Source organism: Lemur catta, chromosome 3, assembly GCF_020740605.2.
Source record: "Lemur catta isolate mLemCat1 chromosome 3, mLemCat1.pri, whole genome shotgun sequence".
Taxonomy (NCBI): domain Eukaryota; kingdom Metazoa; phylum Chordata; class Mammalia; order Primates; family Lemuridae; genus Lemur; species Lemur catta.
In genome coordinates, this window is record NC_059130.1 from 36,928,486 (window position 1) to 36,954,545 (window position 26,060).

At 33.9% G+C, this 26,060-nt stretch overlaps 1 protein-coding gene across 3 annotated transcripts in view; it reads right to left on the reverse strand.

The window, feature by feature from the left end:
• Positions 1-236: 236 nt before the first annotated feature.
• The window catches only part of RALGPS2 (Ral GEF with PH domain and SH3 binding motif 2), a 160,318-nt gene continuing 134,494 nt past the window's right edge, over positions 237-26,060 (reverse strand). Inside the window, exons 14-20 of one of the 3 annotated variants that reach the window (XM_045547275.1) lie at positions 24,492-24,546; positions 21,867-21,944; positions 20,177-20,282; positions 16,356-16,448; positions 10,605-10,710; positions 8,342-8,433; positions 237-5,770 (exon numbers count right to left, since the gene is read on the reverse strand). In XM_045547275.1, the coding sequence (XP_045403231.1) occupies positions 5,741-5,770; positions 8,342-8,433; positions 10,605-10,710; positions 16,356-16,448; positions 20,177-20,282; positions 21,867-21,944; positions 24,492-24,546 (560 nt within the window). In that variant the 3' untranslated portion in view covers positions 237-5,740. Of the gene's footprint in view, positions 5,771-8,341; positions 8,434-10,604; positions 10,711-11,337; positions 11,382-16,355; positions 16,449-20,176; positions 20,283-21,866; positions 21,945-24,491; positions 24,547-26,060 lie in introns of those variants that run through there. The other 2 variants (XM_045547276.1, XM_045547277.1) reach the window with 2 other exon arrangements.

The window sequence follows — 26,060 nt, forward strand, 5'->3', positions numbered from 1 at the left end:
CAGGGTGAGAAGATGTAGTTGGAAATACGACCTCGCCCTGTACTCCCCACAACCTGACTTGTCTACATGCCAGGCTAAAGAAGAGCAACTAATGTTTATAGAGCTTTCCCTGCACCAACAATACCCTCGCTGACTATTTTAGAAAGGGCAAGAAAAATCAATTTAAAGTTTATTTGCACTTTAAAAATTAATAATAAAAATGCAAAGATGGTAACAAAACATCCTCACACAATCTATAATTTTAAGTAATTTATTTCAACAGAAATATTTCAGAAAACTGTACTTAAATTCATTTTAAGTTAGCTTATGCAAACACACTGAAGATCCCACACTCACATCTGCATATTAAAAGAAACAAAAAGTGAGAGGAACCAAGCTGCACATCACTCAAGGAGGTCACAGTGCAAACGAGAGCTTCATCATTAGAGTACCTCAAGTTAACTGGGATAAAGAAGGATAAAAATGGCTTGTGTTTTCCTGTGTATAATCATTGGGTACTTATTCCTACAGATGTTTGATCGCCTTTAGATTATGTTGTGAACTAGTTTCCCCTACCCCCACCTGAAAACATGTACTTCAGTAGGTTGTAAAACAATGAATTTGTCAATAATCAAGGTGTAGAAACTCTTGAGAGTCTGCTTTTTATCAGATATTTTGTCAAATCTACTAAGTCAGTAATTATTGAACTATATTTGTCAATAGTTCTAGTAGGTGGTATCTTCAGGGGAAACTCAGTATTTATTACCAGGTATCTAAAGCACAGATAATATTTATGAAGTTTTCTATTTTTCTATTAAGAAAAAAAGAGTTCAATCCCAAAACACTCTATGTATACTTTTAATCCCACCATCTGTTTATAGTCCAAATGGCTAGAATCAAATGCAAATTAACCAAATGTTATTAACCCTTAAGGAACAGTTAACCCTTTCATTTGGCTTTAAAGACTGTCTACTTGCCTACTCTGGAACATATTAGCCCTTTAAAAAAATGTGAAAATAGCATCTTGACTCAGGTGAACACTAGTAGCTCCCAATGATCTCAGAGAAACAAAGTATCTCCACTGAGAAAGCTAGTTTAGTCTCTTAACTTTCCTTTACTTTGTATATTAGAGTTGTTTTTACTTTCTTGCATGATATTTTCAAATAAACAACAACTGGTAGGTTAAGTGACTGCTTGTTTGTTCTGAGTGCTATTTAAATATTATATAATCATGAACAGAAACAAATCTCATTTCTGGCCACAGGGACTCTCATGACAAGATTTCAGTAGCTTTAATAAAACCCAAACAAATTTTTCTGGCTGTATTTTATTCTTTTAGGGATTTTTCAAAAGGCTGTATGATTAAATCTATGCTCAAAACAACAGCATCAACAACAAAATAAAAACAAACGTGGCTCTTCAAAGTTGCTTTTAAGAGTACTTATCTAAAGGTTGATTTGGGTAGGTTTATTTTTAATCTCCTACCCTGAAAACAGAGAAACAGGAAGGGAGCTTGTTTAAAAAGGCTCAAAAACCAAGGAAGAAGGCAACAATTACCTACAGGTTTCTGTAAGGACTTTCTTAGATGTGTTGTGAGAAAGACGAAGCTGGTGGAGAGAGGGATAGCACACACTCCTGAAACTAGAGGAGCAAGAGGAGCACATGATTATTGTCATATGTGATGCCCTAAAATTGTTCTTCAAATTGATAAGGCACTGACCAAATTTTCCTGACACTGTAACTTGAGATACAGATGTCATGAAATTGCTTTCAATAAGCTTAAGAGTTTGTATGCACAAATCTCTTTCATTTGAACCCTCTAAATAGAAAAAAAGTCACTTTAGACACAAGCCATTTTTAGGGGAAGAAAACCAAAATGTACTTAAATCATTTTGAAAAGGTTCACATGGAAAGTAATTCATCATGAATGGGATTAAATAGTAATATTTGTATCTCAAAGCTTAGAAAAAACACAATACCACTCTGGCTGTAAAATCATAAATTTACTGTGTTTGAAAAAATAATACAAAAGAGAAAGAGAAAATAAAAGCAAACCCTCAACAGTCACTAAAGAAGTCAGACAAACCTCATCACTTGCTGTGCATCATCTACTCGTGCAGTAGCAGCACTACTGTCCCAGCAGGACACAAACTCATCTTCATTTTCAAAAAGGGATCCCATTATTTCAAAAGCCTTTGAAGCAGAGGATTTATTTTATTAAAGATGATCTTCTGTTAAGCAACACTGGTACTCCTTGTTTGCAGATGATAATGCAGTGGTTTAAAAACTGGAAAGGAATGTACCTCAAAAAACAGGCAGGAAATCAATAGTGAATATATTTTTTTAAAAAGCCAATGGACTAAATCTATTACTATCGATTTCCAATTAGTATGATGTCCTATAGTTTTGTTATCAATGGTAAAGATGTATAGCTTACAGATTTAACCTTATAAAGACAAAAAAAGACTTATGCTTAAGTCATTTGGCCTGGTAAATTCCAATAATTCCAAGAGATCAACTGGCTTCCCTTAGAGGGCCCCAGTTTTAACTAACATAGATATATCAGAATCTGTAAACAGTCTTTTCTCCCTTCATAACAATAGTGCTTCTTTGGCTCCTTTATAAATCTTCTAGAACAGAAATAAAGCCACTTGTAAAAACTTCTGCAGCTATAAACACCCCGACTCAGTTGGTATACACAAACACCCAACACCAACACAGTCCATACGGAAGATAGTGCAACAGTTATGTGGCATTTTCCTCACAGGAAAACTGTCTGTCATTGAAGCACACGCCTGGGGAGAAAAAAAATACTCAAATTGTTTGGATCCCTTTTTGTAATGTTCACGCAAATGATATTTACATAGCGAAGAAAATGAAATAGGAAGGTGTGTTTGATCAGCTCTTTTTCAATTCTTAAGAGTTTGGAGGTTACAGTAAAAATAATACTCTGAAAAACAAGCAGAGCCTGAACAGAGGGGGCATTAAACCAAAACTAGTGCTCAGGAAGGTCAATATGTAGTTACTTTTACAGTTATATTTTAAAAACTGGTATATTACACTTCCATATGAAAAATAAGCCTCCATGTTCAAATAAATTGTTAAATGAGATGTGCCTCAAACTGTATTGGCTAATGTTATATACTACTACACTAGGTGACACACTATGCCAAATGTTGGGCTTATGATACACCAGTTTAAATTTAATTATAAGTGAATTTCTAATGAGTTCTTCTTGGCTAGGGGAGAAACAAATGAGAATGCTGATGAAAATTTTGAGTTCTTGAGTCGCTAACTTGTAACTGAGGACAGGCTTAAGAAGAAGATTCATTTTCCTAGTTATGAACTACCTGAATATTTAATATATTTTGGTGACATACTCTATTTGAATTATTATCAGACATCATTTGATGAATTATAGATAAAAAATTCACTTACACTATTTTAATTCACTTCCCTCACTGGTTTCAATGTGCTTCAAATGCTAAAATAATCTTTAAAAAGCAATGACTAATCTTTTGAATGGACAAATTTAAAGACAGAAAAATAATGATGTCTTCTCGCACTATTAAGAGATTTAGTCAGTCAGAGGCCACAATTCTATCTATGAACTATTAACCAAATGTGAACACTGTTCTTAGTCTGTGCAAGCATCCTTTAATGTTTACAGCTGCAAATATCAAACACATCTTCCAGCTTAGCACTCTCTCTTTGGCAAAACTGTGTGATGTCAGGCTCTGACTTCCAGTTGCATATCTCCACAGATACAGTTAACCCACAACATATCTACTTTAGCTTATTTATGACAAACAAAATAAAGAAAAAATCCACAGGGTTCTCATTCACAATATCTTTAAAAAAGCACATACGTTGTAAAAATGCTATTTCTAAAGAGAAATAAACCAGTTAAGAAATTTTTAAAATATGCAAAACAAAAATAAGATGTGCAAGGTCTACTTAGTAATACTGCTGGCTATGCGGGTGGTGTCTTTCTATGTACCCAACATGGGTTAAGCTTATGAGATCATTAATTGAAAAATCATTCAGCACAGGCAACTTCTGCCCTCTTCAGCCTATGTCGCTAAAACCCAGAAATAATGGTATTTCTAACCGTTATATGAGAAGCATATTTGAACTCTTAACATCTTTTCCAAACAGAAAACTAAATTTAAAAACTTAAAATTCAAAAAAGCTCTTCTACTTACCTTTGGATAGATTTTTGCTTAGTTATTATATAAGCGATATTTTCTATTTAAGTTTCTTGGACTCAAGGGTGAAATACTTAAGATTAAAAAAAAGTATAAAATTCTCTAAGTATATAAATGTGACAAATTTTATATGAGGCCCAAAGTAATATAAATCTATTAGCAGATATTAGTCACAAAGCATTACTTTGGGCCACTGCTAAAATTTACGATGCCTCAGGAGTTTATAACATCTAACACACAGCCTTTGTCAAGTGTCATTTTTTAAAATTCTAAGGCATCTTACCTTCAATTTTTTTTAATTCAACATTTAGTTTAGAAATTAAATGGATTATTACAGAGAAGAGCTTTCACAAAACTGCTTGGTCAACTACTGACAAAATATGGTTTCATGTCAGAAACCTATAGTAAGTTTTCAGAAAAATGTTTTGGTATGTTTATGGTAAGATGTAAAAGGAATGAAGTTTTGATACCTAAATTCCCAGAACGTCAAACTTTCATCTTTATCCCTCTTAAATTTTTTTGGTAGGTCTTAGAAAACAAATAATAAAAAATAACCCTGGCATTATGCACATTAAACACTGTGAAAGAAAATATTCTGGTGAAATAGCAATACATCACCTTGATAAAAAACACCTGTGATGAGCAGAAGGGATAATCCAATTAACTTGGAAAAAGATCTAATTATTGTACAATCTTCTCAGAAAAGTTTAGGTTGGGATTTTAGTTCTCTACTAAGCAGAGCTGTGGTCAAACAATGAATTTATACAGAAAGCTAAACTTTAACCCCAGTTAGAAACAACCATGTTTTCTGGAGCATACTTTTACAAGTGTCTGGCAAATGAACACTCAGCCTTTGTAGGAAATAATGTTCCCCATACAGTACTAAATTTTAGAAGTTTAGTGTTTAAAAAAAGTCTCCCCTCAACCAAAATAAACACCCCCCACCCAATCCCAAACAAACTCCAACAACTCACATTATTAACATTCCTAATTCCTACACTCTTGCTGTGAGAAAGCAAGGGAGGCTGCAGACTGCTGGAGGCTGAACAAACCTCAGAGGTGAGCTGCTGTACGATCCCTGCTAAGTATCTCTCACCTTGGTTCAAAACCAGCTCCTGATGTAATCCATAAGAAATATGTTTTTCCCTTTTCAAGCATATCTAAAAAAAGGCGATTCCCCCCTCCAAAATTAGTACAAAGTTAAAAGAAATGCCAAGTAGCTATAATCTATTCCAAGCACAGCACCGCCAGAAGATTCACACACACTATTTGGTGTTTCATGTTGGTTTTCCTTTCACTCTTTTAAGGCAGTGGCTTCTACAGGTCAGTTCAGAGATAAGAAGCGCGGTTCATGGCAGTTTGTTTTGCAACTCCAATTTGTTCTCTGGGAATACCTCACTTCATTCCCTGAAATTAGTGCTTTTTTGGTTCAGAACTCTGAGGCTGAGGCGGAGCCCCTGGGCTCCTCCTGGCATAGGATGGTTCAAAGCTGGCGCTCTGTTACCAGGTCCCTGCGCTCACATAGGAGTCCACCTTTCTTTTTCCTCAGGCTTTTACTCAAAAGTCATCAAGTTTGTAGGAACCTAAAAAATATAAGCATTACAAACCGAGTTTAAAAGTTGTTTTTCAAAGGAGTATTTCTTGTCTTTCTTTATCATTTAGGCAAACCCAAATCTTTCTACCTAAATATCTTTTAAAAGGAATTTTATAGACGGTATTTCAATAATTTATGAAAAATGAATATAATACACTGGAACATTTTAGAAGAGAAAAATCACTGAGATGAGTTAATACTCTATTTCTAGTAAACTGACACCTGGACAGGAGAAAAGGCAGAGACAGTATCTTTCCTGTCTGACACGGGGCTCAGTGGGTGCTCACTGAATGAATGGCTGCAGTAGGCTCAGAGTGCAGACAAACACGCTTGTCATCACTTATTTTCTCATTATATATAGTAAAAAATTTCCTACATGCACATTTTAAAAACTAGCACAAATAGTTTTGTAACAAACATTACTAAGAATTTCTTTGTGAAATCATCAGGAAAAAATATGTAAAAGAATAAAATTCATTAGATAAATTCTGATCTGACACTTCGTGACTCTGAAAAATCAATAGGTTATATAATAGTTTACTAGTTATAGACTGGATCATATTTTATTCAACTTCTTGTAAGTGTTAAATTCTGTTAATAATTCTCTGAAATGTTTTTTTTTAAACTTAGTTGATGAGTCCTCTAGTCAAAGAACTAAGGAAGGTTTCACCATGTTAAAAGAAAATACTCCTAATCATTAAAACCAGTTTTCCAAAGCTGTGCAGTAGAGATACTCCTATGCCAGTGGTTTTTCCCCCTATCCTTAAGACAGCTTAACAGCTCTCACACTGCAGCAGTATTTCTCCCTGAAACCTGTTATACTCAACAACATGAATATCTTACATGTGTCAGCTTCTGAATAAACCAAATACAACAAGAATACTCAAGTGCTTAAAATATAAATTATTGGGTCTGATTATAAGAAACCCATATTTAAATAAAGGAAATGTTTCATTTCTTTCTAAGTTGCCTGAGTGTGGTATTTTGCATTTGAGTCAGAGTTTTCTACTAAAAATTTAAAAATTTCACAGGTTCTATTTATAAATATGCTATTACTACAATTCTTGTAAGTATAAAAAACAAATAAAAAACATTTACACACATCTGGTTGACTTATTCAGCAGGAATGTCCACTAATACAGTAAAAGAAATGCAACCTCTATGCTGGTGTGCATATACTGTCTAGATTAATCTTGGAATCTGAGATTTTTATAAAATGAGACTTAATAACTTAAGCTACATTTAAAGAAAATGTACGGCAGGAGAGTGAATCTGGAAAGGCCGGCTCTAGGCCAAAGAGGGTCTGTCTCTTTCATTCTGCCCCAGACACTAACTTGACACGGCGAGGAAATAATTTTTGCTCTTTGGCATTTCATATCCTTTATGGAGGTTGCTAACAATTGTACCAAATGCTGCTATTAGTTTTTCACATATATTTTTAAAAAATTATGAGAGAACAAAGCCTACTCACTCCAACAATATTTAAAAAGAATGGACTTAAAAAAAACGAAGATAAGAGTTTGGGTCTCAGGTCCACCATTTTTTACTTTTTTGACTTGTGTAAGTCACTTAGCATCTCTGAGCCTTGGTTTCTTTATCCATCAAAGAAGGGTAACAACTTATATCCTGGTATCATATTTTTTTATGGCAGGGTAAAAAATACTTTTATAAGCTCTTTAAACTTATACAGTGCATTATATTATACAAAATTACCTACTGATAACACTATATGCTTTTGTATTATCAAAATCCCGAGTCAATGATTTTCAAATATATTTAATTAGAAACTGGTTCTACAAAAAGTCTATAGAAATGTCTATAACTGTGCTACCAATTTGTGGTTCAATTCTAACTCTGCAACAGAATTTGGGGAAAACACCACAGTGGATTGCTTCTCCGCAGCTGAAAGCCTTTCAATTAGGCCATCTTTATTTCAGTACAATAAGAACAAAATCCAAATAAATGGTCTTTGTTCACTGCAACCATACGAACCCCAAATCCAGTTGTCAATAGGTCAAAGGTAAATCAGAATAATTTTTATTAAAGTGCCATCTAATTTTTACCCCTTCTATAGAGTCATACTCTCACTGTACTCTCCCACTGCTAGCTAGTTACCTTTCTCTATTTTGAACACCTTAATCTTATTCCAGCTGCACGGTTCTCACGCTTGCTGTTCCCTTTACCAGCACTCTGCTCCTCCTGATCCTCTCATGGCCCGCTCCTTCCGGTCATTCATCTCAGTACCATCTTCTCAGGGAGACCTTTGCTGCTCACCTTAATTTATTTAAAGCTGGCTCTACTCCCATCACTCTGCATCACATAATTCTATTTTGTTTTCTGTATATAGTTCTTACTGTTTGAAATTTCATTTACTTGTTTATTTTCTAGCTCCTCATTAAAATGGGGATATTCATGTGTTATTGACTGTTGTCAACAAGAAAAAGAATAAAACAACACCATTCTCCTAGTTAATTCACAACTAGTCTACTTACTTCCCTTTGGAACTCTGAAATATGTTCTCAAGTTATGGACTATTCTGAGAATTAAGAGAAATGCTTACCTGTTGTTTGTTACTTTGGCAGGCTGCACTCAAATGCTTAAACCACTGCATCGCATTCATTCTATTCCCAGCTTGAAACTTGTATGAATTTCCTAAAATTACCAAAAACAAGGGGAAAATAACAAAACTTTAAGAACCATGACACATCATAATTCTGCCAGATATTAAAGAATAAACGTAACATGACTAGAGTTTTCAGTTTCAGAGTTCTGTTCATTTAACACTTGATTTTCCAATACAATAACAAGAAGAAGTCTTGATAGAACACATTCATATTCAAATAATTTTGTCTCCTTTTAGATGTTCTTTAGAATAAAGTACATCTAAATAAAACAACTGTGTGGCTTCTATAAATTTGTCTGTGTGGATAAGACCACAGAATATTGGTTCCTTAAATGTTAATATTAAGTTTTTACATTACAAATGCTTCAACATACTTAACACCTAAACATTATTTAATATGATTAAGGATTAATCAGATAACATCAATATTGGCTATGCTTTTAGTCTTCAGTTGCAAGACATTTGTCAATATTATCACAGATTTCTAGTACTGTTGAGGGCTCTCTGTGAAAATCTAGGAGGCATCTTTTTTCTTTCAGGAAATTATAAATTCATCTGTGTTGTATTTAGTATCTCCTATACTGACTCTAATTCAAAATGACACACAATTAGGATATTTTATATGACTGTATGTATGAAGGTGAGTAGGCAGTAAACTGAGAAAAGAAAGAATTTATGTACTATAGGCTGCTGTAAGTTACATTTTATTCTCTTTTTTCATTGACCCAAGTTCTTTCATTTCACAATTTTTGCTGAATTCTATCTTTTCCTTTATAACTACATTCAATGGCTTAAGAGTCTGACTATATTAAAACATTATACAGCTTTTCTTTGAGATTCTAACTCTCAAAGAACTTTTTCACTTTCAGAAGCACTTCTTTCTTTCTTTACCAAATGTTTAATTAGTCAAGTAACATTGTTTTTCTTGCTGAACTCAGATGTAGACATTAGGTCAATCTGAACAGAAGGCATATCTACAATTAAGCTGGTCATAGCTACAATTTATCTACTCTCTCCTCCCCCCAAAAAGATTATTAGGATAGACTTCATAAAAACGTTGGCTATAGGAAATAGTTCTGTTAAACACAATAAGAAAAACTGAAGGAAAACAAAGAACTGATGAACTAAATCCAATCAAAATGATCTCATTTGAAAATGTAATTTTATGAATAATACCTTTGGTATTTTGAGGGGCTGGGGCTTTGAATTCGGAATGTTGAGTAGGGAGTTCTTACTCTGTAAATTAATCTATTTATTTAAAAATAAGACATTTCGGTATTATTATTTTTTCCTGCATCCAGCATATTTGCTCATTATTTAATGTTTTTATTTTACTTAAAACACTATAATATCCTAAATGTGGCCTATATGCTGATACAAAATAGCATCTGAATAAACAAAGGTCAAAATATAGTTGTAAAGTCAACAAAAGGTAATATAATATATTTCAGTTGTGAGTTGCTGGAGTGGAAGATTCTGAGCAGATATGAAAGATTCTCCTTTCTGGCCTACTTTCTGGTACTTGTCAACAGCTAGCAGTTGTTATGAAGGAAGAGTAGCAATCACTTCAGGATCTTTTCTGATGGACCCTGAGGTGTCCCCTATAGGCACAGGCAGGGTAAAGGAGGTACTATGTGATTCTACACAGCGCACTCTCCAATTCCACTCAACCACTTTACAAACTCCAATGGTCAATAGCCAATTATTTTATTCATATGTCTGTATATATTCTATGTAAAGTATTATGATTAATTTGGAGAGTGATTTGAGCCAAATAACCAATTAATTTAAGGTAACAGAATAAATATCACTTAAGGAAAACTGCCATTTTCAGAACTTAAGAATAACAATCTATTTCAAAGTATAAATAAAGGGGTACTGTCTAGATGGCAAGTCCCTGGGAATTTAAAATAACAGTGGGCTATATATTCTTACATTCCCTTCTTCCCTCCCTCTCTTCCTAGTTAGCTCTCTAGGGATTAATTGGGCTTTGAAGTTTCAAGCTTACGACCATGTAGCAAAGAAAATAAGCTCTAAAAATACTGATATCATTAAAATACATTATGTGACAAAGATGTTCCTCAATAGATAAAACTACAGTAACACTTCCCTTGCTGAGTATTCCAGTTACTAGTTTTGGCAGAACAACAAAAGTTACGTATATGCGGTATCTTAAACCCTAGTTATTCTAACAACTCACCTTTCTCAGAGTCAGTCAGGAGGAAGAGATCTGGATGTTCTGGGTCATCAGCCATCATCACCATCCATCCCACCACAGATACGTTCTTATTTGATGTTGATTTGAACTGAGAGATAAAAGGTAATTAGTGGAAACACAAAATTTATGCCTCATTCTAAGCTAAAATTAAGTATTAGAGTGTGTATTTTCAGTTTCTCCTGATGAGAGAGGAGATTAAGACTTCATGTAGGTCCCAATCAGCTTGGTACATTTTTGTGCTAAACTCTATTTAGGCATGCCCTCTTTAGCTAAGTCTCCTCCTTTCTAGACCCTTCTGAGCTTCAACTCTTCATCAAAACCTGTCTTATTCTCCATTCCCAGCCAGCATGATCTCTTAGTAAATCTGATAAATTTATCTATGTTGTTTCTCCTGCATTACTGTGCTACCCCTTACAGGAAACACATGTGCATTTTAGTAGTTATGTTATCTTCAACCTGATGATTTAATAATGATAATTCTCAATTGTATTTCTCCAAAAAAGGGGTATTCTGAGCATGCCCATTATTTTTATAGTCAACCATTCTTTTATTATGATTATTTTAGTTATAATATACTTCTTTTTGTAACCCCGAGAAAGGGTGCTTATAAAAGAACAGAAAATTAGATCTTATCGTGAACATAAATAAAAATTTTAATATCAAATAAAATACTGGCAAATTGAATCCAGTAGTGTACAAAACAGCTGATACATGGTGAACAAGTTGGATGTATCCCTGGAATGTGCAGTTGCTTTAATCCTAAAAATCAATGAATGGAACTAAAGTTGAGTTTATTTCAAGAAAGCAAGGTTAGTTTAACTTTACAAATATTATTAAACTGCCATATTAACTGATTAAAGGAGGGAAAAAACATATGATCAACTCAAAAGATACTAAAAAAAGGGCATTTGCTAAAATATAATGCATATTTATGATAAGGACTTACCCAACTAGGAATAGAAAGAACATCCTAATTGAATAAAGAGTATACATTAAAAACAAAAACAACTCACAGAAAAAACCAATCCAAAACAAAGCAGGGGGGGGGGAACCCCCAAAAGACAAACCCTACAGGACACTCAAGGGTAAAATGCTAAAAAAACAATTCAAAATCAGTATCAAGAATGTCTACCATTGCTACTTCCACTCAATCCTGACTCAGAAGACTTAGTTCAATAAAACAAAAAACAAAGAAAGGTATAAAGAATAAGAAGGAAATCAGTCACAAATGATATTATTATCTACACAGAAAATCCACCAAAATCTATCAAATTAACAAGAAAGATTAACAAGGTTGTTGAGAAAACATCAAAATAAAAGTCAGCTGTAATTTTATATACTAGAAATATAAAGGTCAATTACAGAAAGGGTACCTAGGAATACCTAGGTCAAAAGACAAAGGAAAGTGTAAAAGACACAAAAGAAGACCTAAATCAATGGAGAAATACTATGAAATAAAGAAAAAGGTTCAATGTTGTAAAAAACATCAATTTTTCCTAAACTGATCTATAGATTCAGTGTCATTGCAATAGAAATTCTGATAGGGTTTTATGCAGAACTGGATGAGCTAATTTTAAAATTTATACGGAAGAGCAAAGAACCAAGAATAGTCAAGACACTCCCAAGGAAGAATTACGCCAAGACCTGCCCTGTTACACATCAAGGTTTATAAAGCTACTAAAAAAAAAAAAAAAAAGAAAGAAAGAACAAAAAAAAAAAATAGGAAAAAAAAAACAACAACTATGTGAGGTGACAGATGTGTTAATTTGCTGGATTGTGGTGACCATTTCACAATGTATATGTACTAAAAAGAAAATTGTACACCTTACATATTCAAAATTTTTATCTGTCAATTGCACCTCCACAAAGCTGAAGGAAAAAAAAGACACATAAAGCTACAGTAATTGAAATTATGAGTTACTGGGACAAGGACAGACCAAGAGACCAATGGCAGTCTAGAAAGGAATCTGTGCATAAAGATGCAAACTCATACGACAAGAGCAAGCTTTGCAGGTCAGTGAAGGTAGAATGAACTTTTTAGTAAATGGTGCCAGGAAAATTAGTGATCTGTGCAAAAAATCATGAAGATGAATGCCAGTTTATATCACACCATGTCACACCCACACCCTATTCTAACTCCAGACGGATCAATGATTTTAAAGCAAAATGCAAAACTTTAATAATATAGGAGAATATGTTAATGATCTCAGGTTAGAGATGGATTTTTAAAATATGACTCAAGAAGTATTAAACATAAAGGAAAAGAGAGAAAAATTTCTTTAAAATTAAGAACTCTTCACTAAAAGACACCACAGAGAGAAACAAAGAGAGAAACAGTAAGTTAAACAAACTGGAAAAAGGTATTTCCAGCTTTCTAGCAACAAATAACTGCTGATAGATTACTATCCAGAATATGTAAAGAATTTTTATCAATTAGAATAAGAATAGGCAAAATATTTACACAGGTATTTCACAGAAGAAAAAATATTAAAGACTGATAAATATGAAAAAAATCTCAAACTCCTTAAGTAACAATTAAAATTACGAGGTACCATTTCATATATACTAGATTAGGCCTAATTAAAAAGCCTGATATACTAAGTATGTGGAAGTTACGGTACTTCATTTTGCTACTGGTCAGTATGCAAATTAATCTGGCATTTTCTTGTAAAGTGGAACATTTGCACTCCTAGTTACATAACTGAGAGAGCCTGTGCACAAAAATATTCAGAGCATTATCGGTAAAAATAGCAAAAAAACTGGAAGCCATGTAAATATCAACAGTAAAGTGATGAATAAATTATGGTAGATTCATGAAATAGAAGATTATTCAGTTGTTAAAAAGAGTAAATGAAAGCTATATGCATCAACAGTGATGAATCTCACTAATATAATACTAAGCAAAAAACCTAGTGCTTAGAATATATATGTGAAGCCACGCAGGTATAGCTAAAAAATCAAACGGTGTATTGTATAAGGAAGTGCATATGATAAAGCTCTAAAGAAAAACAAGAAAACAATTAACAGGAAATTGATGACAGTGACAGATGCTGGGTATGGCTGATAGGAAGGAAGGGGGCGCCATCTGGGAAGGGATTGAAGGTGGGAGTAATGTTCTATTTCTTTCTTTCTTTTTTTTTTTTTTTTGAGACAGAGTCTCACTCTGTTGCCCAGGCTAGAGTGCCGTGGTGTCAGCCTAGCTCACAGCAACCTCAAACTCCTGGGCTCAAGTGATCCTCCTGCCTCAGCCTCCCAAGTAGCTGGGACTATAGGCATGTGCCACCATGCCCGGCTAATTTTTTTCTATATATATATTTTTAGCTGTCCAGATCATTTCCTCCCGCCTTGGCCTCCCAGAGTGCTAGGATTACAGGCGTGAGCCACCTCGCCCAGCCATCAAGTCTTTTTTAATCTAGAACAATCCTCCTTGTCCCCCACCTTCCTATTCTGCCAATTTTTGTTTTAATTTCAAAATATGAATGGGGTACAAGTATTTTTGTTACATGGATACCTTGTATTAATATAATGCTTAAGTTAGGGCTTTTGGTATGCCTGTAAATTTTGGTCTTTTTAAGCATCTAGGCCAGTTGTCTCACAGATGTCTCACAATCTGGATTTGATTATTTCCTCATGATAAGATTCAGGTTAAATATTTGGTAAGAACACAAGATAGGTAGGTGCTGTATTTACATAAACCCTTTATCTGTTGTTTATATATAGCAGATATTTTCTTCCAATTTGTTTTTATTTTAGCTTTGTTTAAAAATGATTAAAAATTTTTTTTCCTTCATTGCTTTTAGTTCTGTGCAATATCTCTTCTATCCCAAAATTAATACTAAATATAGACATGGCCATGTCTGTATACCCTCTATCCTATTCTTATAATTCATTCTTTAATCATAATAGTTTTAATTAGAAAAGATGAGAAATACAGTCCATTTCCTTGGTATTCAATTTGATTTTCTCACAACCCACTACACTTTAATTTCAAAACATTTCATAGACATTTATTAGAAACCTCATATAATCAAAAACCCAAGCTATATTAGTAATTCATTGTGTGTAAGTAGCAATGCAAAACACAAAATGATATTTAACATATGCATTAGATAACAAATTCAGTTATCTTATAACTTCTCTAATTTGGCCTTTTTCTAATTAAAACAAAAACAATTTTATTTTGAGTAACTACTTCTTTGTAATAGTCAACTAAGTGAAATCCAGCCAATAACTATCTCAAAGTGGCTATATGAACTTAGTTGGTCTGTATTTGAAGACAAAGGATTTAATTTAGCTTTATCAACCTTCTTCCCCCACTCTGAGTACTGTAGTACTAACTAGAGGTAATGACTCTGCAAAATGTTCCAGCAAACCTAATCTGTGTAATTTTTGTAGGGTATGTGGGCATTACAATCAATTTGACCACAATACCAAAAAATATTCACAGAATAATCTCCACGATCACACACTCAATCCTTTACCACAGTGCAAGAGCTGTCTAAACAATTATAACATGATAGTGAATGACAAAGTAGTGCTTAAGAATATATATGATTCCATTCAGGTATAGTACAAAAATGAAATGTATTAATTAGGGAAGCACATGGTGCCTCTAAAGAAAAGCAAGGTACTGAGTCACATGGAGTTCAGGACAGAGGCAGGCTGTGGTACGGCTCATCAGGAAGGCAATGCTAGCTTAGGGCACTTCCCACATTCATTTAAACCAAAATGTTCTCTTCTGTACCTCTGGTTTGATTAAATGGCTAACATTCTGAGAATAAAGAAGAGTTTCTCTAAATTATGCAATATCATTTGGGTAACTTACAAGGAAAAAAAGGACTTACATTTTTCTTTACTAGTTTACCACTTAATTTCCCCCCAATATATGATTTAGAAATAAAATTCCTCTCAAAGAGATTTTATGAAAAATTATTCTTCCTTTCAAAGATTGATTGTATCACAAAACAGCATGCAAAAGAGATTTACAGGAAGATTCTACATGGTGAAAACTGCATCGAGAGGCCTCTTTTAAGTAATAGGAAGCATAAGAAAGGTGACTGTAGTAACTATTGTGATCACTCATTCCTCATCACTGTTGGGAAAAATCACTGAATCAGAGATTGAGGTGGTAAGAACTTCAGATTTCGGTCCTAAATTTTCATTTTGCTGATTAGGAACTGAGACTCCAAGGCAACAGTTTTGAACCATGTTCTGAACCAGAAACCCAGGTCTGAGAAAACTTTGATGACAAGATAGATATCTATAACATGTAGTTTTGGCATTTGCAATGGAAAAAATAGTATTCAAAAAGGAACTTAAAAATTTGGAAGTTGTTCTAAAGATCTTCTTTGGAATGGTCTTACTAAATATAAAAATAATTTGATTACTGTATTCATACAAGGAGTAAGTGTAAAATACTTCTAGATTAGTAGATGGGAAAAAAACATAAAGCAAAAAACCCTTGTGTCTTAACCAGGCATGGTGGTGTGTGCCTGTAGTTCTAGCTACTCGGGAGCCTGAGGTGGGAGGATCGCTCAAGCCCAGGAGTTTGAGGTTACATAGTTTGAGCTATAATTATGCCACTGCATTCCACCTTGGGCAACAATGTGAGACTCTATCTCTAAAAACCAAACCAAAACAAAACAAAGCCCCTTGTATCCCATTAGGGCTACTTTCTTTACAACCACAAGAGGCTGTGAAACTATGCCAAAAATTTAGAGAAGGTATACTTACATGTTTTCTTTCTGTAGCTTTTAGAGATTTCGCAGCATAGTAAAAAAGCTGTGTCCCACACAAAGCTACCCAGTATTTTGTCCAAGAGGCTACCTGGAAAGGACAAACGCATGAACATACTATTAAAGTGCTACTGGCTTCTCAGTTTGTCTACCTTCTTAGTGCCAATGATCCACTTCACTTCAGCCATTGAAGGCCTAACCTTAGAGCTGTTACACGTCATTTCTGAAATCTCAAATACTCCTACCACTTCCAGCTAATATACTGTAATATTCTCATTCAGATAATTCTTAATCTCATCAAAAATCCTATTTACTTTTTAATATTATCTAGTATTGCCACTGCCCCCTTCAATCTGGTATCTTCCTTCTCCTTTCTTCACATCTATATATTAGCATACATTCCAGGGTCCAGAACTCTATCCATTCCCTTCCAAATACTTTAATCCCATTACCCTTCTCTCCTGATAAAACCCTAAATCTAGTCAAATCTAATCATCTGATTACTTGGTACCACATCACAGTAGCGGAATACTGCTGGAGAAAGCATACAATTGTGCCAATGATAAAATTATGATCACCAATTTCAAATGGAAATTATTAGTACTTTCCTTTTACCTAATCAAGTCATTTCTCTTTCTCTCTCTCAATCTGGAGACAACTATTTCATACCTTTTCCTCAAAATTTTCATACTCTCCCTCCCATGATGTCACTGCATACCTCCTACAGAAAAATAGATGAAATCTGGTGAGAATTACCTCATTTTTCTAGCACCAATTCCACTGAACTACCTGTTTGTAGACTCACATACTCAGCTAACAGAATTGTTAACCCTAATTCTATCTAAAGACAAACTCAACTCTCCTTTTATGCCCTAGATAGCTACTATCTCTCACTTTAAGAAATGTGATTTTGCAGTTAACTCTCTCTGTTGCATTTCAATTTCTCTCCCTCTACCAACATTATACAAACGAGCCTTATCAGTACTCTCATCTTTAAAATCCCTCCTTTGACCCATTCGCTCATCCCTCAGATACCATCCAATTTCTCTGTTCCTTTTCACAGCATAACTTCTTGCAAGGCTGTCTCCATTTCTTGCCTATATTTCTATTTTGCCCATTTTCTACTCACTTTACTTCATTTGGCTTTCTCGCTGAGAACTCTGCTGTCAAGGTCACCGATGACTATAATTTTACCAAAGCCTCTTATCATAGTCAGCCTCTTAGCAGCATCTTACCCAGTCGACCATTCCTTTCTTCTTGAAGTATTTTATATAACTGCTAGGCTTCTGGGATAACAGTTCCTTAGTTTTCCTCTACACTCTTTTTGTAGGAGACCTTTAATAATACAGAGCCCTACCTACCATCCCTTTTTTCTTCCCTAGCTACACTTCCTACATAATCTATTTCATTCAGTTCCATACTTCAAATACTATTTGTATGCTAATGACTCCTAAATCTCTATCGCTGGATACTAACTCTGCTGAACTCTTGAACACTTTTTAAAGAGCCAAACTGTTATCTCCACTTGAATGTTTAATAAGCACATCACATTGAACTTGGCCAATACTTACCCGCCCTCTCCATTTCAATAAATGTCCCCAACATCCACCTAGCTCAGTCCCTAAACCTAGAAGTTATCTTTATTTCCACTTTTCCCCTTATACATCACATCTAATATATCATGAAACAACTCTGGTTTTTGTCCCTGACCTCATCTTCTCCATCTCCCCCAATTTCAATGCTTCATCTACACAGGACTTCCTGTCTCTTGAACTCTAGATCTTCACAAGACTAACTCACCTTCCTCACTCAGATCACGGCTCTAATGCCTTGCTACGGTGACATCCCTCCTCACCCCATCATTCTGTATCCTGTGACCTTATTTTAAGGACTTATTCTCTGTTTCTCCTTATTGGAGTGTAGTCTTTATAGGGTAGGCACTTTGTCTTATCTGGTTCACTGCTCTATTCCTAGCACCTAGCACACAATAGGTATGGTAAAGCCCCAAGTGACATGCTATTCTTCGTTTACCAGCTGGTCTAATATGGCTTCTTGATTGTATGTGCTTTTGGTTTACTGTGATATAAGCAGCAAAATAAGATTACTCAGATGGAAGCTATTTTTATATTTTAAGAAGCTCTCATACCTTTAAAAGCGTTTTACGTGTGGATATATATATAAAAGGTTTTATAATTCGAATTTGAGAAAAGAAAAAAATCTTTTTTTAGTAGTCAAACTGCTACGCTGGTGTTAGGGAAAAACAAACTTCTCTGTTATATATAAAAAGTTTTATTCTACTAAGTTGTTTTTTATTTTCTCCAATATAGTTATGGTTTGGAAGACATTTAATAGGTAGGTTCTATTTTTCTTTTTTTATTTTGGAGACAGAGTCTTGCTCTGTTGCCCAGGCTAGAGTGCCATGGCGTCAGCCTAGCTCACAGCAACCTCAAACTCCTGGGCTCAAGTGATCCTCCTGCCTCAGCCTCCTGAGTAGCTGGGACTACAGGCATGCACCACCATGCCCGGCTAATTTTTTCTATATATATTTTTAGCTGTCCATATGATTTCTTTCTATTTTTTTAGTAGAGGCAGGGTCTCACTTTTGCTCAGGCTAGTCTTGAACTCCTGAGCTCAAATGATCCGCCCATCTCAGCCTCCCAGAGTGCTAGGATTACAGGTGTGAGCCACCGTGCCCGGCTAGGTAGGTTCTATTTTATGTACGAAAATAAAACTGCATTACAAAGATTTAATAAGCCGAGGAAACAGAATTAGTCAAATTCCATTTTTAGGGTTGCTACTCTCTATTTTTCCTAAACTTATTACTAAAATACTTCTGAATGACATACTTTCATGGGTCTCTAATAGAGAACTATAATAGAGGCTAAAGAAAAGCACAGGAGTACCTTGATTTAAGCAGCCCTAACATATGATTTAATTAAAATCTATATACCAAGAACAGTAACACTTTAAGAAACATGGTGAGGCAAATGTGCACACTACACTAGTCTCTCCCCCATTTAGCCATGGTTTCACTTTCTGTGGTTTTATAGTTACCCATGGGCAACCCTGGTCCAAAAATATTAAATGGAAAATTCCAGAAATAAAAAATTCATAAGTTTTAAATTGTGCACCATCCCAAGTAGCCTGATGAAATCTCACTATGCAGCCCTGATCTGTCTTGCCTAGGACATGAATCCTCCCTTTGTCCAGCATCTCTACACTGTCCATGTTACCTTCCTCACTCAGTGGCCTTCTCATTATCAGACTGACTGTCATGGTATCTTGGGGTGCTTGTGTTCCTAACCCTTATTTTACCCCAATATGTAAGAACAGTGATGCTGGCAATTCAGATGTGCCAAAGAGAAGCCGTTGAGTGCTTCCTTGAAGAGAAAAGAAAAAAGTTTCGACTTCATAAGGAAAGAAAAGTCATATGCTGGGGTCGCTAAGATCTACAGTAAGAACAAGTCTTCTACCTGAGAAATTGTGAAGGAGGAAAGAAATCCGTGCTCCTGTTGCTACTGCACCTCTAATTACAAAAGGTACAGCCACAGTTGTGGTAAGTGCTTGGTTAAGATGTAAAAGACACTACATTTGGGGTGGAACGTATGATTAGAAACGTGTTCCATTACTATCTGTTGTTTCAGGCATCCACTGGGGGCGGTTTAGAATATACTGTCCAAGAATAAGGGCAAAGTATTTTATTTTAAATTATTTCCAGTCTACTATATATCTGGTTTTACTTCAACTGTCTTAGTACTTTTTAGGGTCTTATACATTTGCATATTTTTAGAGGTGTATTAAGATATAATGAAATCTTACTGTAGGTTTTTTGCCTTCTTTTAACAAAGTTTTTCTCCTGAGAACACCTTGAATAGTAACAGCTCCTGGATATAAATGTACTGCCAAATCTTCTGATTCTGCAGAACTATAACAATAAAATGAAGAAAAGAACACATAAGGGCTTTTGTCTATAGTAGTCGTCAAGTAGGCACTTAAATAAAATGTAATTATTCTTAATTTTAAAACTTTGTTACTTTATTCAGAGCTGAGAAGACACAATTTTAAAGGTTTATTAATCTGAACTCTATAAGCTGTCACAAAAGTTAATTAGGAAGTTATTCAAGTCAGCAGTTGGTTAAAAAACACACTTTATGATATTTGAACAAGTATAATTTAGAAAGAATGCAATAATTCGCTTCAGTAAAGATTCAACATTTAAGATTTTTTTCCTTCTTCTTAATATGCCACACTGCATCACTGTTTTCCCCATTAGAAACTTTTAAGTCCTGGTAGGAAAGATGAGGATTCTATTTGTTAAAAGTATTTAAGTTTATAAAACTGAAAATAAAAATAGTAGAAGCTTAAAAAGGAAAAAAAGAAAGAGAAAACCCATGCTTAATTTACTTCTAAAATAGCAGAAAGAAGTAACAAAGGCAATAACATATTTAAAAAATTAGCTTTCTGCAACAAATTTTAATGACATTTAAATGCTGTTGATACATAACTGTTTGATTATGGCCTAATAGCTCTCTAAGAAAGGAATAATTCTCAAACTCAAGATTTCCTTTTCATATATCTTTAAAAAAAATCACTAAACAATCAACATTTTAATATCTTTCCCCAATTGATTTAAGGTTTAATATTTAAAACAAGAATGATTCTTACATGAGCCAATTAAACATACACACTGATAAAAACTATCATTCCCTGGTGACTCGACATGAGCTGCACAATTCCTACAACAGCAAAGAAAACTGCAGTTTGCTAGTTTATTCCTTTGTGATTATTTAGGTGTCTTCAAAGTGACTTAAAAACCTAGGAAACAGTAGAAATTTCATGGTAGAGCTATTTATATTCAAGGAGGTATACACAAGGGGATTAGACACCATCAAATTGACATAAAGTTTGCTATTTTGTTGTATTATGAATTGTTTGATTACCCATTGCCACTAGACCCCATTCCCCCAATCACTGTACCATCTTTATTTGCCTCCACAGCTAGTATAGAGTAGAGAGACCCAATTTAACTAGGTGAACAACTGAATGAACATGAGCTTAAATATACAAATATTACTTGATGAAACAGACTTGTCCAAATTCAGGACCTGTGGTTTATCTGAAAAACTTTTTAAAACAGACAAATATGGATTTATTAGCATAGTAAAGGCTTTCATTGCAGCTTATGAATAATAAGATTTTTACATTGCTCATTCAATAACTAGCAGCATTAGAAAAAAAGACCTGTGCAGTTAAAAGCATACCAACTTGGAAGCATTTAAAAAATATGACATAAAGATGAAAGTGTAGCAACTACCCCTGTGGATCAGAAAGAACAGTTCAAATTTATCTCCATATTAAATCTTGGAAATAAAGTTTTTCTGGGCAATGTATTTAGTTTTTAAATCAATCAGTTGAGAAAGAACAGAAATAATGTCAGACCACACCCATGTTAGCCAATCACCAACACCAGAAGGGAGTTCTGTGACCCCTGAATGCAGGGGAATTGTACCTGCTGGCCTTCATGTGGCTTCGATAGCCATTTCGTGCCACTCTTGTCACCGGGCCGAGAGAATGGTATAATCTGTTCCTGTTGGATTCCATTATAAATTGTATATATTACATATACTTTTATTCACACAATCATCAATACCTACAACAGCATAATAGTTCCTTCATGTAATATAGCTTTCTAAATCTTACAGTACAGGACAGTATGTGATTTTTCCTCTTTCTTTTTTTAAAGCATGCAGCATAGATTGCAAAAAATTTTTTCTTCTACTATTGACTCTAGAAATACTTATAGGTGTTTAGTACATACCATATCTTTATGTATACATTCACATTAACAAATCTACTAATGGAATTAAAGAGCTACTTTATAGCCAAATAATATAAAAACCTGAAAAATCCTTAAGATTCTATTACACTTCTTGGATTCCAGTTTGAATATGATGCCTGGATTTATATAAATAATTCCATTTTATTATATGTCCCTATGAAGACACCTAAAAAGCAATGTGATTTGTAAACTTAAAATTAATGAGGAAAACCTTATTTTCCTCTTTATCCTTTATATTAAATCAAAGAAAACTTAAAAGAGATGAATTGAGTAACATAGGTATTATGCTATTTCTATGCCAACTGAAAAAGCCAATAAATGATAAAAAATGGTTTGAGTTAATATATTTATCCAAAATGGTACATTATACTTAACACAAAGGGAATAAACACAGAAACATAAACACTAACACTTCTTTGCCTGGGAAGAGCTAAAAGTAGCACTGTTGACAAATAATATTTAAAAGAAAAAGCATTATTTTAGTAACTTAAGCAATAATATATTTGATCTCCCTCTAGAAAATAAGAACAGAAAATGGCAAGTTAACATTCAAGTACTATTTTCAAGTTCACTATTCACAAGTAAGGTAAATCCTACTTCTTTATTAACTTTTTATTATTGCATGTTTGAATCTTGCTAGGCAGCATTCATTTAACTGTTCTTGAAATGTTCCAAGAGCCACTGATTTAACTGTTCTTGAAATGTTCCAAGGGCCACCGATTTAACTGTTCTTGAAATGTTCCAAGGGCCACTGATTTAAACTTGGCATAGGTACAGATTTTTTTTTAGCTGCAAATGTCTGCAAAGCAAAACATTTGTCATAAAAGAAAAATATTTTTTGAGATGGGAAGGTAACACTGTTAAATACTATCTTCATTGCTTGATCCTTTATTATGCTGAAAGAAAAAAAAAACTGTCTTCATAAGTAACCTGCTGGGATGAGAACAGATTATTTAACACACCGTTTTGGTTACTCACTTAACTCAAGCAATCTAAGAAACAATTTTGTTAATCAGTATTTTTTACCTAAAGATTACAATATACTCTATATATCAAATGTGACGGCATTATGATCATTCTAGAGGGAAAGACAATTTGTACAAATTCAGACAGCACGTCAGAATCAACTCTTGTGTTTTTCCCATTTCAGGAAAACCGAAATAAAGAGTTTCAAGTAAAAGTTGGAAGAGAAATAATATATAAAAACACATTGTTAAGAATCCTCTAAAACAAAGAACAAATCTTGGGAGCACCGATAATTAGAGTAGAAAGGATCAAAACTACTTTGAAATATAGGGCTTATGAATAAAATCTTAATCACATAATGGTGAGAAATCTTTAAGAAGTTTCATGAGGAATAAGGATCTAATTTTCTAATTAAACATTAAACAGCTTGAAATTAACCAATTCAAATATAATTTAATTTCAAATTGTTTTCTATTAAAAAGTGACTGTTAAGGAGTTAGGTAACTAAGTATTTTCAAATCCAGTGTTAATATGACATTCAACATTATTTAGAAACTTAGTTACTTGGTTTACATACAAAAGGGAGCAATATTTTAGTCCAGAGTCAAGTATCTTATGAGTTTAAAAGTGGCAGAACTGAAGTGGTGAGAGATAACATAAGAATCCTAATGGACATTTAGTAAATAACAATTATTTGCCTTGCTCGGCTACAATCTTAGGGAGATCTCCTGTGTATTTGAAGATCAATATACCGTGCTGTTTGCTGCAGGCAGATGATGGCTTTTATAGCTTAAAACAACAAAGAAAAGAAGGGAGCACAACTTACAGTATTTCAGTATAAATCGGCGTACTTTGTGTAAATTTTGAGTTCATGACAATTTCAATTCAAACTTCAATCTGCTTTACTTACAGTATAATTTAAAATTTATTAAGTCATTTTGCCCTTGACAAAGTGGCAGAGAATAAAGATGACCATTACACTAAATGCCTTAAAATTACTTAAATGAATCAGAACTTAAGAAAATAATTTCATATTTGAATACATAAGTATGTAAATTAACTATGATTATTTTAAATGTACTAAAATTCAAATACATGTGTCATGCCACCAAATAAACATTTATAGATATGACTATCTATAATCATTAAAAAATAATCATTCTCATTACTGACAATTCCCGACCTAAATATCAACTTCTAATTTCTTCTACTAGTAGGAAGCTTAAATAGTCCCTTAGAGATATGTAAGAAACATTCTCTCTTAAAATGCAAAATCATATACTTTAAGAGAGGCAAAATAAAATACTTCAAGTGGACAATTTCTCTTACCTTTCAAAAGCAGGCCATGAGGTCTCTTCACTTAGTTCAGAACCATCACTGCTACCTAAAAGTCAAAAGTTATTCTATTTTTTAAGCATCACAATTATTTTTCCAGTTTAGATTTTACATTTTAAAAATAATTTCACTAACTGTGCTCATAAAATGATAATCACATTGTGGGTGAACATACACATAATTCTTTATTCCACTATTATGGCCACTAGGTTTATTCTGCAATATATTGGATTATAAAAATTGACAAGACTACCTAAAATAACAAAATAGCATAAAATATTTTTGCACGCCTACTTATAGCTCAAATTCATTATGTTAAATAATCATTTTTTCCCACCATTAGAGAATGTAAAATAGCATAAAATTTTTCTTAAGTCTGTCATAATCTAGGACCAATATAATTATGAAATCCTTAGAGGATCATGGCATACTTCTTTTCCCTTTGTATTAAAATCCATTAGTACTGTAAGGATAAAAAGTTTAATGAAATCCAATTTTTTGCCTTTAGAGACAAGGTTAAAGAGGATGGAATCTGAAATTAAAGGAAAAATTAGTGCTATAAAGTTGTATTAATAACACCTTTCTCTTTGGCCAGAAGATCAGTTAAAACAATCTTCAAATAGAAAGTTTAAAATTAGCTGGAAAAAGAAAACTGAGGAGAATGAATTTGGAGAGTCCAAAACAGCTTAGATTGATTTAAAAGTTATTTTAAAGATAATTCTGGCTCTCAATAAAATTGGGATGATTAATATGTCAAGTTGAATAGTTTATCAGACTTTTACAACCAGGGTTCTAGGAGAGACTCAAACTCTAAAGCTGTAAGAGAGCGGTCCCCAACCTTTTTGGCACCAGGGACCAGTTTCATGGAAGACAATTTTTCCACAGATGTGTTGGGGGGCAGGAGGGGAAAGGCAGCGCTCTCAGGCAGTGATGCGAGGCCCGTGTCCTATCAGGCCACGAACCAGTACTGGGCCTCAGCTTGGGCCATGTGGACCGCAGCCGTAAGATATCCATTAGATGTGACAGATGTATACCTCTTCTAAGGGCTTAGAATGGCACTAGTTATGTACCATCCTTGGATGAATTGAGACAATAGTCACTGAAATAATTTTCTGTATTATGTGGTTCAGATGGTGGGGTCCTGTAGATTACCTTTTAAGCATAATTAGTATGACATTTGTAGAAAATGTAAGCTTTTTCAGAAGTGTGAAGCTCAGAGTGGATATGCAAGACTACTATAGGTTGTCTAGGACATAGATAACACATTAGAAAAGGTTTGAGGCCACTGTTCCAAGCACTGGCTAATTTTTCCACAGTACTTTCAAAACCTTCATAGTATAGTATTAAGGATTAATGTTGCATGTAAAAGTTACAGCTAAGGAAAAAACTGTTTTGTGTATTAACACCTACCATCTTATGGTAACAGACATACTCTTTTTTCATAATGTTAAAGCTTTAAAACAAAAATTCTGGATGGTAAATGCCTATGTGTAATGTTCTTAATTTACAAACAAGGATGCAACAATCTTTTACTGTTTACCTGCTTAGCCTTAGAATACAAAA